Here is a 13875-nt window from a genome sequence, read left to right as displayed (position 1 = left end):
CAGCTTGGCAAGATGTAGAAGGTCTAGAGATTTGTTGTTCAGTGTACATATAGTTAACACTATTGTACCGTACACTTAAAATATTTAAGATGGTAAATTTTATGACCATTTTACCACAATTTAAGTAAAGAAACAATAAAGACAAAAATTCAGTGAAAAAAGAGACACAATATACTCTGTGGGCAAGACACTAACTTTTACATTTTTTTTGAATGCAAGATTTTAATGCCAAGTTGATGTGTTTTCCATTATATTTTAAACATGAATTCAGCCCACTTCAGAAGTAATTAAATGTGTATAGTTGATAGTGTTAGGAAAGTGACTAGTGGTCTGTCTCCTTAAATTTTTATATCTGTGATGATTTGTACCAAGATTTTCTTTTTGTGGCGTTCTGCCTTAACTGTTCTCCTTTTTATTCTTAGGGCACATTTAAATTCAAAGCAGAAAGTGACCTGTTCCTTGCTGAGCATCACAAACTTTTATTGTACGACGGCAAACTCTCTAGCGCCATTGCATTCACGTACAATCCACGTGCTACCGATGCCCAGCTTTGCCTCGAATCATCCCCTAAGGACAACCCTTCGATTTTCGTTCATTCACCCCATGCACTCATGCTCCAGGTACTGGCCAGAATCTTTAAGAATACTTTTAATGGTAAATTTGGATGTATTATTGATGTGTAGTTGGTAGATCCTGTTACAGACACGCAATATAACATTTTATTGTGCCTGTTAGGCTTTATTTTTAACTGTTCTGAAAAAGAAATCACTGGAATCTTTATGGTGTCTTCTATTTTATAAGGATGTCAAGGCAGTTTTGACACATTCCATCCAAAGTGCTATGCATTCAATTGGAGGAGTACAAGTGCTGTTTCCGCTTTTTGCACAGCTGGATTACAGGCAGCACTTATCTGAGGAGGTCGACCTGACTATATGGTGAGTGACTGTCCTTTTGCCTTTAATTTGACGCAAGCTACTGTCGTCATCACTGAGCTGCACGGTAATTTAAAGAAATGGCGTGAACTGCAAATGTTGTTACAAATCCATATATAAAAAATAATAGTATGAATTTAAATTCTTTATCAGTAGGAAATATAGAAGCTCTAAAAGTTTTTTATAAAGTTAGAAGTAGTGCTAATGGATTTATCAGAAATACATTTTTATCTAACATTCTAATTAAAACGTTTTAAATTGTTATTTGGCAGTGATTATGGAAATTGAGCTTTTCATATTTGTTTTTTAATATATTTTATTGATTATGCTATTATAGTTGCCCTATTTCACCCCCTATATTCCCCTTTGCCCTGCACACCCCCTCTGACCCACATTTCACACCCCCTTAGTTCATTTCCTGGGTTGTACATATATGTTCTTTGGCTTCTACATTTCCTATACTATTCTTAATCTCCCCTTGTCTATTTTATGCTTCTTATTCCCTGTACCTTTTCCCTCATTCCCCTCCTGGGGAGTCTTCCTGGAAGTTTATTTCCTTTGCTAGATTGGAGAAGTTCTCCTTCATTATGTCTTCAAATACGTTTTCAATTTCTTGCTCTTCCTCTTCTCCTTCTGACATTCCTATGATTCAGATATTGGAACGTTTAAAGTTGTCCTGGAGGTTCCTAAACCTGTCCTCATTTTTTTTGAATTCTTTTTTCTTCATTCTGTTGTGGTTGAATGTTTATTTCTTCCTTCTAGTTCAAACCATTGATTTTAGTCCTGGTTTCCTTCCCATCACTGTTGGTTTCCTGTTCATTTTCCTTTATTTCACTTTTCATAGCCTTCACTTTTTCCTCTGTTTTTGTGACCATACTCAACCAATTCTGTGAGCATCCTGATTACTAGTGTTTTGAACTGTGTATCTCATAGGTTGGCTGTCTCTTCATTGCTTAGTTGTATTTTTCCTGGAGCTTTGATCTGTTATTTCATTTGGGCCTTTTTTTTTTTTTTTTTTTTTTGTGTTCGCGCATCTGTTATGTAGTAAGGGGTGGAGCCTTAGGTGTTTTCCAGTGCGGGCAACCCATGTCACTGTGTTGTGGTGCTGTATGTGGGGGAGGGGTCCGAGAGGGAACAATGCCATTTGTTCAGTTCTCTGTTGGCTTTCAGTCACTTCCCCCACTACCCACAATCAAATTGGGCCCTTCTGATGCCGATTCCTGGGTGGGTGTGGTTTGTGTACATTTTAGGACCCTGTGTGTCTCTCCAAGGAACTCTCCTGTGAGGCTGGGAGTTTCTCCTGCTGCTGCCTCAACCCCCACCAGTGTTTTCAGTCAGAGGTTTGAGGCTTTATTTCCCCGTGCTGGAGCCCTGGGTTGCGAGGTCTGTCTCACCCCCCAGTTGTTCCTCCTGGTTTATCCACATGCAAATGTGGGGCTTCCTGGTTCTCTAGCTGCTGCCTTGCCTAGAGTCCTCTCTGCCCCGGCTGTCTGTCCCCACTCCTCCTACTGGTCTGGATGAATGTTTCTTCTTTAACTCCTTGGTTGTTGGACTTCCATACAGTTTGATTTTCTGTCAGTTCTGGTTGTTTTTTGTTTTTAAATTTGTGTTGTCGTTTTTTTGGTTGTGGGAAGAACCAGTGTGTCTACCTATGCCTCCATCTTGACCCTTATAGTTGTTGATTGCATGTAATTGAAGTCTAAAAATTTGGATGATGTTATATAACAGGTGATTTAATCTTTTCGTTAGAATGTATATTTGGCACATTTTTCTCTGTTGTAGCGTTGAGTCTAAAAAAGGCAGAGACTTAGGTATCTAGGGCAAGTTATAAAACTTTGGAGAGGATGTCTAAATGAAATTTTCATGGCTCTATTTTGAAACTATTTATAGTAAAAGGAGTTTATTCCTTGAGTAATTGAAAGGAGTTTTGCATTCTCCAATTTTGAAAATGTGTCAGATTTCTGTTTTGATGTATAACTGGTCTACTACCAGTGTATATGTTTGATAATGTAATATTTTTTTCTAGATTATTTTTAGAGAATAAAGTATCACATCTCAGTTTTTTTTACTTTAAAAATTGAAAATGATCCTTGACACACATTACTAACTTCATGAATATTTCTTTGCATCTTGGTCTGAAATCTTGGTTATACCGCTTAGTTATTTTTTTTCCTTTGTTACTATTTTTTTAACTTTTCTACATCTTTATTGGAATTACTGATAGTTAAAGGCAGGTTTGACTGCCAGTCATGTTTTCTTTCTTTGTGGGAAACTAACTCTCAGACCCTTTGAGAAGGAGGTGACAGCTGACCTTATTTCATTCCATTTCCAGTATCTCTAGTCGGAGTTGTGAGGATGGAAGCATGGCTATTCCCTTCTAAGGGTCTTCTTGACCCACTATTGAATTCTGATTTTCCTAGTGGGATAACGAACACAATTCTTAGTGTTTGAGGATTTCACTTTATCTTCAGCTTCACTTTCTTATCTTCCCCTTTATGAACCCTTTGGTCCCTTCAAAGTAGGCCAGTTGGAGCCCTAACACATTTCTAGGATTCTTGCTCAGTCTCTTTGCTCCACTTATCTTTTTCCTCTGTTCGGCCGCTTATCCTTCACAGTTGAATACGCTGGCTGATCTAAGTTCGATCCGTTCTTTAAAGCCTTTATATATTTATGTTAACCATTTTACTACTTGTTTTGGGTTATTGCCTATTTTTCTCTATTTGTGCATGTTTGTAATAATGTTTGTAAGTAATTCACTTACTAACATGTTTGTGATAAAGCCCAGGAAGTAAATATTTGAGTAAATTCTAATCTTACAATAAAATTCTAGGTTGGAATACTGCTGAGGCAGTTTTAACAGAACTTCAACTTCCTTGAAATGGAGAACTTTTATTAAGATAAATGATAGACCTCATCTGTCTTACTTTTTTTTTTAATGACATACTTTTTTTTTAAACCATAGTCTTTTTTTTTTTTTTCCTTATTCCAGTTCAACTTTGCTGGCTTTTATCATGGAGTTGTTGAAGAATTCAATTGCCATGCAGGAGCAGATGCTTGCCTGCAAGGGCTTTTTGGTAATAGGATATAGTCTTGAAAAGGTAAAGTATGAAATGCGTTTTACATGTTTGATTCTCAATTTTCAGACCACGGACTTGATCTCCTAAGTGGCTGAGAAATTGTCTGTAAGTGTCTCCTTGGTGATGTAAAATCACCTAAATTAAAATAACCCTCTGTTGTTTTACCTTGCCCCCATCGCTTTATTAGAGAAAAGTGGTTAAGTCTTTTGGCATCTTTAACTTTGAGCATAGCCTGTGGGCCAACATTTTTCTGATACTGACAACCTTTCATTTACTTACCCTGCTTAGTGATGTCAGTGACCTCTGAAATACCTTTCTTTGCAGTCTTCCAAATCCCACGTCAGCAGAGCAGTGCTTGAACTTTGCCTTGCATTTTCAAAATATCTGAGTAACCTGCACAATGGGCTGCCCCTGCTCAAGCAGTTGTGTGATCACATTCTTCTTAACCCAGCCATATGGATCCATACCCCAGCCAAGGTAATATGAATATCGATTTTGTTTTAGTGTCTTCCAGTTTTTGTTCTTCAGTGATAATTTGAGGATTTTTTTTATCCTTTTGTGTGCTATTATGTAAGATTTCAGCAGATCACATTGTTTGGCTAAGCATATTTTTTAGGTAAATTTGCAAGTCTTTTGTTTCTCTTTTTGTAAAGCAGTATAATTGTTTTTTAAAAAGCGCTATAGTCTGTATTTTCTGCTCTTAAATTAAATACAATTTTATTTCAGAGAGACTTTGATTTACTAAATATGAATCGAAGTTGGACAGTTCCAGTGTAAGTGGAATGTTTCTGCAACTGTAGTTCTGTTCTGTCGAAAATACACATATATGTGTGAATGTTTTCATTCCTTAACTCACTGAACTCTTTCCCTCTTTACAAGCATATACCTTCCACCAACATGATGAATTCCTGAGCTTAATTCCTAAGAACAGCTGAAACATCACCCTTTCTCGAAGACTTCCATGATACACTGGTCTCATTTAATCATTTTAATTTCACATTAATTCAAACTATTAAATAGAATTATATTTGTACACAATTCATTTAGTAATGTAACAGTAAACCAGTTACTTCTAAGTGAATGTTTATGTATTTGTGATAAAGTATATAAATAAAACCTTTGATAAAACCTAATGTATTAAATTGTTCTAAACATATTAATAGTGGTATTGTTAAGGATAACTTGAAACAAATTTTTATTAAATTACATAATTGCATCTGTATTATCTGCAGTTTTATTAGAAGTCGTATCACTTCAAACCCATTAATTTCCTCTCTGCTCCCCCTCCCTCCCTCCCTCTGGTCCACTTGCCATGTTTCTCATGTTTGGAATAGCACATACTTATTCTAGTTGTCAGAAAAAAATGTCTATAGACTTTTTGTGTTTCTAGAGTCATAGTATCTTATTTTCAGCTGGCCTTTTCAAATGTTAAAGAGAAAAACAGCTGCTGACTCTGATTGCCATTTGGAAATAATCAAAGGAGACAGCTGGAGGTTGTAGCTTTTTATCTGCAGGTTCAAATTTGACCTCTTTCTCTTCTATGACCCTCAGTCTTATTTCTTTTCAAGGGTTGTTTCAAGTTACTTTTTAAACCTCTTACTAGACACTTCTTTGTCTTACTAAACAGCATATTTGTAAGGCTTGGGGTCTCTTTTGATGTGGTCAAAAGGCTCTTATTAATACTTAGTTGTAGGGAAATGTTTTTAAAATTTTATTATATAATTTCCTTTAGTTCCTGGTATTATTACACTCATTTTCTTACCATTTCCTTGTTAATAATTTTCTTTAATTTCCTCTTTAGAATTTGCAGTTGACTTAGGAATATTAAACTTTCCTTCTATTTTAACTGTCTGCTTTGTATATCTATGAGGAGTTATATCTATTTTTATTTTAGTAAAAGGTAGTTAATAACAAAAGGCAGATCCAACATTTGTTTGATTTGAAGGTCATGCAATTTTGGGAGGGAGGAGCTTTTTAAGAAAAAGAATATGACAAAATGCATACAAAATTAGGGTTAGGGTCTTGAAGGGACCTGTACGGATGAGTTGGGCATAAAGTTTGAGCTTCATTAGTTTTTGGTAAATTTCCCTCTGTTTACCAGAGTTGAGGATATGGATGTATGAATCAAACTTTGCTTTTGGAAAAGGGTGCTCACAGTGATTGAGAATATCCGTTTATCTTGGATCTGCGCAGCTACAGTCTTTTCGGTGACCTCACCAGAGAGGTGGCTTGTCTGGTGGGCGGTAGTCCTTCATTTGGGTGGCCGCTTCCTGCCAAGCACATGGAATCGGTGGTGAACAAGAAAGATCTAAATCCTGTCTTCCTAGCATTTCAGGTCTAATGGGAAAGACAGTTGTTAACACGCAACTTGTGTGGTTATTAGATCATATAATGCGTGAGTGAGGAAAGGTTTATTCATAATTAGTGCATGAATAATCTTGAGGTCTCCATTCTTATCTCAATATGTTGCTATTAATTCCTATCCAGTTTTCCATATTTTTATCACTTTTTGGCCAGAATTAGTGTATGTTTTTAGCATATTACTCTCATCAGATCATTTCTGAGCCTTTAAACTTGTAATGGTTTTCCACTGTTTTCAGTATAAAGTAATCCCTTTCCTAGCATTAAGTTTTCATGCTAATTCTCCTTTGTAGGCTTTCTCAGTCAAAAACTGTTATCTTCAAAGGCTAGGCAGGTACCAAAAGGTTATCCCAGAGCAGTGGTTCTCAACCTTGGCTGTTGATAGAATCAAGAGAGGTTTTTTTAAAAATCAAAACCAAGAACAGAATCCATCCCCTCCACCCTAGATTCTGAGTTAATTGGTGGGGACAGAGCCTGGGCATCAGTGTTTTTAGTGTACGTGCTGCCGAAGCGAGCACCAGACCTCAGTGTTTTAAAAATGCTTTTCAGGTATTTGAATGCACAGTCAGGAATGAGGATCATTGTTCTAGATCTAGGGAAACCTTTTGTACCATTATTTTCTGTTTGAAATTTCCCCTTTTGTTCTGTCTACCTATATCCTACTACTCAGCTTCAAAGCCTACCTTAATACCTTTGCTATTAGGGAGGATTTCCCTGACTATTTTAGCTCATCCTGTAATAGTTTCTGTAGCTTCTGAATTCATAGTATTTAATAATTCTGTGTCACTCATTTTGCAGTTAATTGCATATTACCTCATAAACTTTCTTATTTCAGTAGCTATCTTTATCAGTTTTAGTTTTTTCACTTAAATTTGTGTGTATTTTTTAAACTCTTAATTGGCTTTCAGCTACTGAGGGACAGTGTATACCACTGTATTTCTGTAATAGAGTGCTGTATATGGAGGTGGATGTAAGTATTTTCTGGACAACTGAAATAGCATGGTTAAGAATTTGAACCGTGGCACATAAAGTGTTAAATAACCTCAATCAAAAGGACACTGAGCTTATTCATTTGAATAGCACTAGCTACGTCAAAATACTGTTCTCTTCAGCAAGTCACTGGATTACAGTGTGTATATATGTAGTTTTCTAAACTATAATCATCTTCTAAGCCTTCATTTTAAGTGGTTCAGAATCTACTATTCTTCACCATTTACGGTTAGTGATTGACTCCCTAGGTTATTTAGCCCTGATTGTTTATTTCTCAAGCAACTGGATGATAGGCACGTAATTTTCACTCCCTAAAGAAATCACCAGGCATTTTGCAGGATGAAAATGTCCTCCATGTCCAGGGAAGGTAACATAAATGCTCAGTTGTAAACGATCAGGAATAGTTTGGCCTTTGGCCACAGGAGTATATATGCGCTACTTTTAAAGTTGTTCACTTTATAAAGTATGTCCACTACCCATGAAATGAAAAATTCTTGATTTTGACATTAAAGTAGAGCAGGGATTTTCAACCAGTGTGCCACAAGAACTTTTAAAGCATGCAGTACCTGACTATTTAGTTAGGGTCACTGACCTCTTTTCCTTTTGACTGTAAATTTAAAAAATGACAACAGCCAATACAACAATAGCTATCTTATAAGAATGAACCAAAATTATACCTATTTTTTTGCCAGGTCTGCAAAAAATGTGATACATTTTTTTTTAGTGTGCCACAGAACTTTAGTAATTAGTTTATGTGTGCCATGAGATGAAAAAGGTTGAAAATCGCTGGAGTAGACCAAAAGCACTCTTTATGTTGTTCTGTTACAAATAGTACAGTTTTTGGTGAATTTTAGAGCCATAATTTGGTTGAACTTTTGTGTTCAGAGGAAACGTATGGTGGTGGGGCACCACTTAATCTTTGTCTTGCATAGCAAGAGCTTCTATCTTGAAGTTAATAAGTTCTAGTGTGTTTATTTAGATTATTTACTTAGAAATTAAGGTTATAGAATCCTTAATTGGAGGAGAGGGATGATGAACATGCTTATAGACTGTAATGTTATACTTACAATCTTTATAGTAATGAACAATTACAATAGACTTGTATTTTTTATAGTAAATATTTCTTATGGTAGGCTTTCCATGTTTCTGTATGGGTTTGTTTCTTTTGACTTAATTTTACTTTTTTTTCAGCTACCGCCACTTTTCTTTTTTTTTAGGTTTTCCTAGCTTCTAATTTTCTCCAAAACAAGAAAAATTTCTAAAACCACCACACATAGCATTAGTAATTTTATAAAGTTACACGTTCATGAATAGTTGCTGATTGCTGAATAAGAATCAGTTTTTCCCATAGCATACTAGTGCTGCAAAAATTTGATATACTTAGGCATATTTATTTTATAATGCTACTGTAAAAGAAGACTTTGCCTGATTTTATTTTATAAGGAGTGTGTTTTTGTGTGGGTTTCAGTTCATATGTGTTACTTATTAATGTGGAAGTTTTTACCAAGCTCAGCACCTTACTTTTGGGAAGGAATACAGTTCAAGTAAAGCAGCCTGAGAGGGTATTACTAGAGTTGGGTACGATGCTGGTCTGCTCCTGTGATTTAAGCTCCTCATTTGGATTCTCTAGGTTCAGTTGACACTGTATACTTACCTGTCCACCGAATTCATCGGGACTGTCAACATATACAATGCCATCCGGAGAGTCGGAACGGTGCTTCTCATCATGCACACCCTGAAGTACTATTACTGGGCGGTGAATCCGCAGGATCGCAGTGGCATCACCCCGAAAGGACTAGGTCTGTTTCCTGTGTCAGTGTATTATGTTATATATATGGCGAGTTAGGATTTTCTTTCTTTTCTTTTTTTAACCAATACTGTTATGGTATAATGGAAGATTTTGTAAATTTCATCATGGCAAAGTTTTCTTTTAATCTATTGATTATATTGATGTTTGTCTTAAATCGTGATCACCAAAGGTTAATAACGTGCTACTTTTATTAAAAAAAATGCTACTTTTGCTGGTGTGAGTTGTTTTGGGGGCAGCTATGACCAGAATGATTGTTTCAAGTCACTGAAAATGAGAAGAAAGTCTACATAGCAACTGGTGTTGCTACTGCTGGTGCCAGTTGTCGCAGTGAGATCATTGAAAACTGTTTTTGGGGAGATGGAGGTTTCTTGCAGAAGTAGGGAATATCTGCTTCTAATAAATATAATGAAATCACAACACTTCAGTAATTATTTTCCTGTGTAATCAGGAAACTAAATGACTTGCAGTATAATGTTCATTCGTAATGTCAGGAGTTCATGGAAGGGGTCAAAATAAAAATTTTGGCAATTGGTAGCTCTTTTGATTGTAAGTATTGCAAAACCTGCTTCAGACCGCCTTCCATCATAAAGAGTTAGTCAGTTTGTGTAATCTGGCCGTTTCAGTAAAACTTGGTGCGGGGCTCAGAATATGGCCCTTGGCAACAATTTGTCTCTTTTCATCTCCAGCTCTTCTCTGTGGGCTTTTTCATGTATTCTCTCCCTTTGTAGTACCAAGTGGCCACTTCACCTTCACATTTTCACAACTTGGAATCCAGCAAAAGACCATCTGCCTGTATTGAGCATTTCCAGAAAAAGTCTCTTTTAGTGTTTTTGTTGCTCATTGGCTCTGATTGCATTGTGTGCCCATCTGGGTGGCAGGTGTTCGTCAGCCTGCCCAGGCACCGAGGCCCTTCCCACCTCCGGAACCCACGATCTGAGGGTGAGGATGGGCTCGGTCGCTTGATAAAAACTGAGGGCCATTGCTTGAAATTGGGAACCGGATGCTGGAGAGTCAGACAACATCCATTCTGTTTGTACTCAAAGGCTTTGGCTGTTCAGTGATACAGAAAGATAAGGTTTCATATTTGTACAGTACTTTTTTTTATCCTTTTCAAAATAAGCTTGATTTATTCTCAGAGAGTGTGCTGTCTACAATTTAGAAAGCTGTGAGGACACATACAAGTAATACGAGCTCTGAGCTGGCAAGGTTGTGGTGGATCTAGAACGAGGCAATAATTTCCTGACGACTATTTCATGGTGCTGTCGGTGTATCACGTACTGCCCTGGGCATTGGTGTTTTATTCCGGCCTTGATTTTGTAATAGATCAGTGACATTGGGAAAGTCTTAGACTTCAAGTGAGAGAGATGGACCAACTTTATGATTCTATTGTAACTCTGTAACCTATTCTTTGTCTAGGAATTGTCATGTGGAACAGATTTTAAACAATTTTCTTGCACTTTTAATTGATCTGTTCAAGGTCATGGTGGTCTTATGCTTTGGTGGTCTAGGAACTAGTTGTAAATAATGATTACTGGGGGAAAAATTGCAGAAAACAGGTACTCACTTAGGATCTTAGAACAATGGGTGTTTGGTTTCAAAGCTTTCTGGGAATTATATGTTTGAGACATGAAAATTGACTTTAATGTGAGCCATGTGTGACCAAGGACTTGCTCAAGAAGAGAAGTCAGAGGTAGTCAACATAATGTTTCACTTCTTCATGAGTGATACTGTGTTGAGTTGTGCTTTTGAGATTTTTGGATTAGCTTACAACAATGGTAACAGTAGAGAAAAAGGTTTTTCTCCTACTAAACGCACATAGAAGTTTAGATTTTTCTTTTTCTGATAAACTTATGCTGCCGTAGTATCATTCTGAGAATCTTTTAAAACAAAATTTAAGTGCCTATTGTTATTGAATATGGATTTTGCTACCTTACATTTATGTTTTGAAATTCCTTTGATATTATTTAAAGACTTCTTCAGGGCAGTTTGAGCAGAGCCAATTTTGTGTCACTGGAGCATTATGTATGCAATTGTGTCTGCGACTGAATGCTGGTCTTTCTAGAGCATAAGGCTCTTGAGGATATTGAACCTTTATATTCTTATAAATAAGTGGAAAAACTATTGGGAATGCAAATTTTATACTTAGCTTTGTGGTCTTTGAAATACTAAGTATGTGTATATATATGTATTTTTTTTTTAAGATGGACCACGACCTACTCAAAAAGAAATACTTTCTCTAAGAGCATTCTTATTGATGTTCATTAAGCAATTAGTGATGAGGGTGAGTTCATCTCTATTATCCTAAAGCATGTGTGTATTGTAACATGTAATTTCAGATAAAATACAATCTTAGTTTATTTGCTCTGTTACCCAGGGTTACACATTGGAAAATACTTTGAAAGATACTCATTATCATGTTTGTTCTTTGTTAATTGTGATAGGTGTTATATGAAAGTCTGTAGCAGTTCAGGTGTGATCATTTCTTTCACTAAGCAGGAATTTGCTGTTTCTGTTCTGTACCTGGCACTGCTTGATGCAGCAGTCAGCAAAGCTGCTCAAGGAGGTTTCAGTTCAGGGAGCCCCTTGTACCTGACATTCATGTTCGGAGGAATAACTTTCCTGTATAAATATACCAGATAGGTGTGTCAGCCTTTAGAAATGACTATGGTTTGTCTAACTTCATTCTACTATAGAGGGAGTTAAATTCAATAGTTTTTAAGGAAGTTGTTTTTGTTTATATTATAAGATGGCAATACATAAATGTATTTGTTGCCAATGTTTTCTTCAGTATTTTTTAAAGATTTTATTTATTTTTAGAGAGGGGAAGGGAGGGAGAGAAACATCATTGCGTGCTTGCCTCTCAGGCACCCCCCACTGGAGGCCTAGCCCACAACCTAGACACGTGCCCTGACTGGGAATCTAACTGGCGACCCTGTGGTTCTCTATCTGGTGCTCAGTCCACTGAGCTGCACCAGCCAGGGCTTATTCAGTATTTTTATAACATTTTATTTCTTAGTCTTTACAATTTAATGCTTTATTAGCTGTTACATAATGTTACAGCAAGTTGATTTAAATTTTAGTGTATATTGCAGACTCAGATACATTTCATTTATTTAAAGATTTATCTTTTAAATTGACTTTATTATTGTGTGTTTTTTGTCTGTTTCTTAATTATCTTATTCTTTTTTGAGAGTGCACCTTTGTTTTATGGTTAATAATTGATAGATTAGATTGAAAATTTCATATTGCATTCATTTAGAAATCCACTCTTTTTCCCAGTAAAATTACTTCTTAATTTTTAATGCTTAACATTTTAACTTGGTAATTTTAGAAACTTTATTTTACTTTCTAAATTTAATAGAAAAGATTAATAGAAAAGCTATCTTCCCTATTTAGGGGAGTGATGGGTATGGATAATACTCTTTATCATTAATTACTATTTTTGGCTTGCTCACTTCAGGATTCGGTAGCTTTATTAGATAGGTTATCATATTATATAAGGTACCAAAACCAGGATACTGATATCAGACCTCTTTTGACTTCTGCAGTCTTGAAAACTGTGTCTTTAGTGTGTCCTTCAGCTTTTATTTTAAATTTAGTTTCTATATTACATTATCTTTTTGTATACAATTATGTCATCTGACCATGTTGACAAAGCTTATGTGTATAATTTCCATTAAAAAGTTTTTAATATGCAAATTTAAAATACTTGTTCATGTTTTTAAAGGATTCTGGAGTGAAGGAAGATGAACTACAGGCCATTCTTAACTACCTGCTCACTATGCATGAGGTAACATTTCAGTTTTATGTTTCGGGATTCCTTTTTTCTTCAGGCTGTATTATAGGCTTTATTTTTAAGTGAAAAAGTTGTCTTTCATTAATGGTACACCTATAATGGGGAACAAATGTATCTTGGAACTAAATGTTAGCAACCTTCATATAAATATCCTTTATTAACACAAGAGGGCTCAGAGAAATATCATGAAAGTCTTTAAAAGTGTTGACATTAGACCTTAACTAAACTAACTATGAAGTGTATCAAAGAATACTTCTAGTGTATTTCCAGGAACCAGTGTAACATGGAAAACAGGTCCCCAAAATGACTGAAAGAAATTGGATTTAAAAATTCGCAAGACGCAGTCTTCCTGTTGATTTTGCATGACTTCAGTGAAACAACTCATTGTAATGGGGCTTCAAATTATGTGGTTGAAGAGCAGGTTTATACGTATGGGTTTTTCCTTTATTTTTTAGTACTGGGGAAACGTAATATATGCAAGATACAGTCTAACCAAATAATTTAATTAAATGTGTTTTAAATAAGTAGATTTTGGAAATTGGAATTTCATATAAAACACACATTTTCAATAATTTACCTTCTTATATTATAATTCATGTTTTGTCAGTTAATAAGTATCTGTTGCAACATGAAATAATGCCTTCTTTAATCATTAATAAATGAGATTGTTGGGACCCGTCTTTGTTAATTGGGGCAGAAAAGAATAGATTAAATTTCTTCATGGGATTATATTTGGCTCAGACATTGATGATTGTGATTTCATTTTACTCTTGAGTGGAGCATTCTGTTTTTAGATTTTCTTGATCCAGTCTAACAGTTGAAGATTTTCAGTTGCACTTCCTCGTAATCTGTTGTTATATGTGATTTTGATTTTTATTAACCTTAAGGGACAAAAGTAATTCATAAAAG

The 13875-nt window shown here is 35.6% G+C and overlaps 1 protein-coding gene across 7 annotated transcripts in view; it reads left to right on the top strand.

Moving 5' to 3' along the window:
• LRBA (LPS responsive beige-like anchor protein) overlaps positions 1 to 13875 on the top strand; it is a 512136-nt gene that overhangs the window by 62366 nt on the left and 435895 nt on the right. For 6 of the 7 annotated variants that reach the window (XM_036031880.1, XM_036031882.1, XM_036031879.1 and 3 more), the window contains 7 exons: positions 423 to 620; positions 802 to 935; positions 3922 to 4030; positions 4334 to 4486; positions 8991 to 9159; positions 11372 to 11451; positions 12898 to 12960. In XM_036031880.1, the coding sequence (XP_035887773.1) occupies positions 423 to 620; positions 802 to 935; positions 3922 to 4030; positions 4334 to 4486; positions 8991 to 9159; positions 11372 to 11451; positions 12898 to 12960 (906 nt within the window). Of the gene's footprint in view, positions 1 to 422; positions 621 to 801; positions 936 to 3921; positions 4031 to 4333; positions 4487 to 8990; positions 9160 to 11371; positions 11452 to 12897; positions 12961 to 13875 lie in introns of those variants that run through there. The other variant, XM_036031883.1, reaches the window with a different exon arrangement.

The sequence above is a fragment of the Phyllostomus discolor genome, chromosome 8 (assembly GCF_004126475.2).
Source record: "Phyllostomus discolor isolate MPI-MPIP mPhyDis1 chromosome 8, mPhyDis1.pri.v3, whole genome shotgun sequence".
In the NCBI taxonomy this organism is placed as follows: Eukaryota; Metazoa; Chordata; class Mammalia; order Chiroptera; family Phyllostomidae; genus Phyllostomus; species Phyllostomus discolor.
The sequence above is the reverse complement of the archived record's forward strand: the minus strand, read 5'-3'. Positions and strand labels throughout refer to the sequence as shown.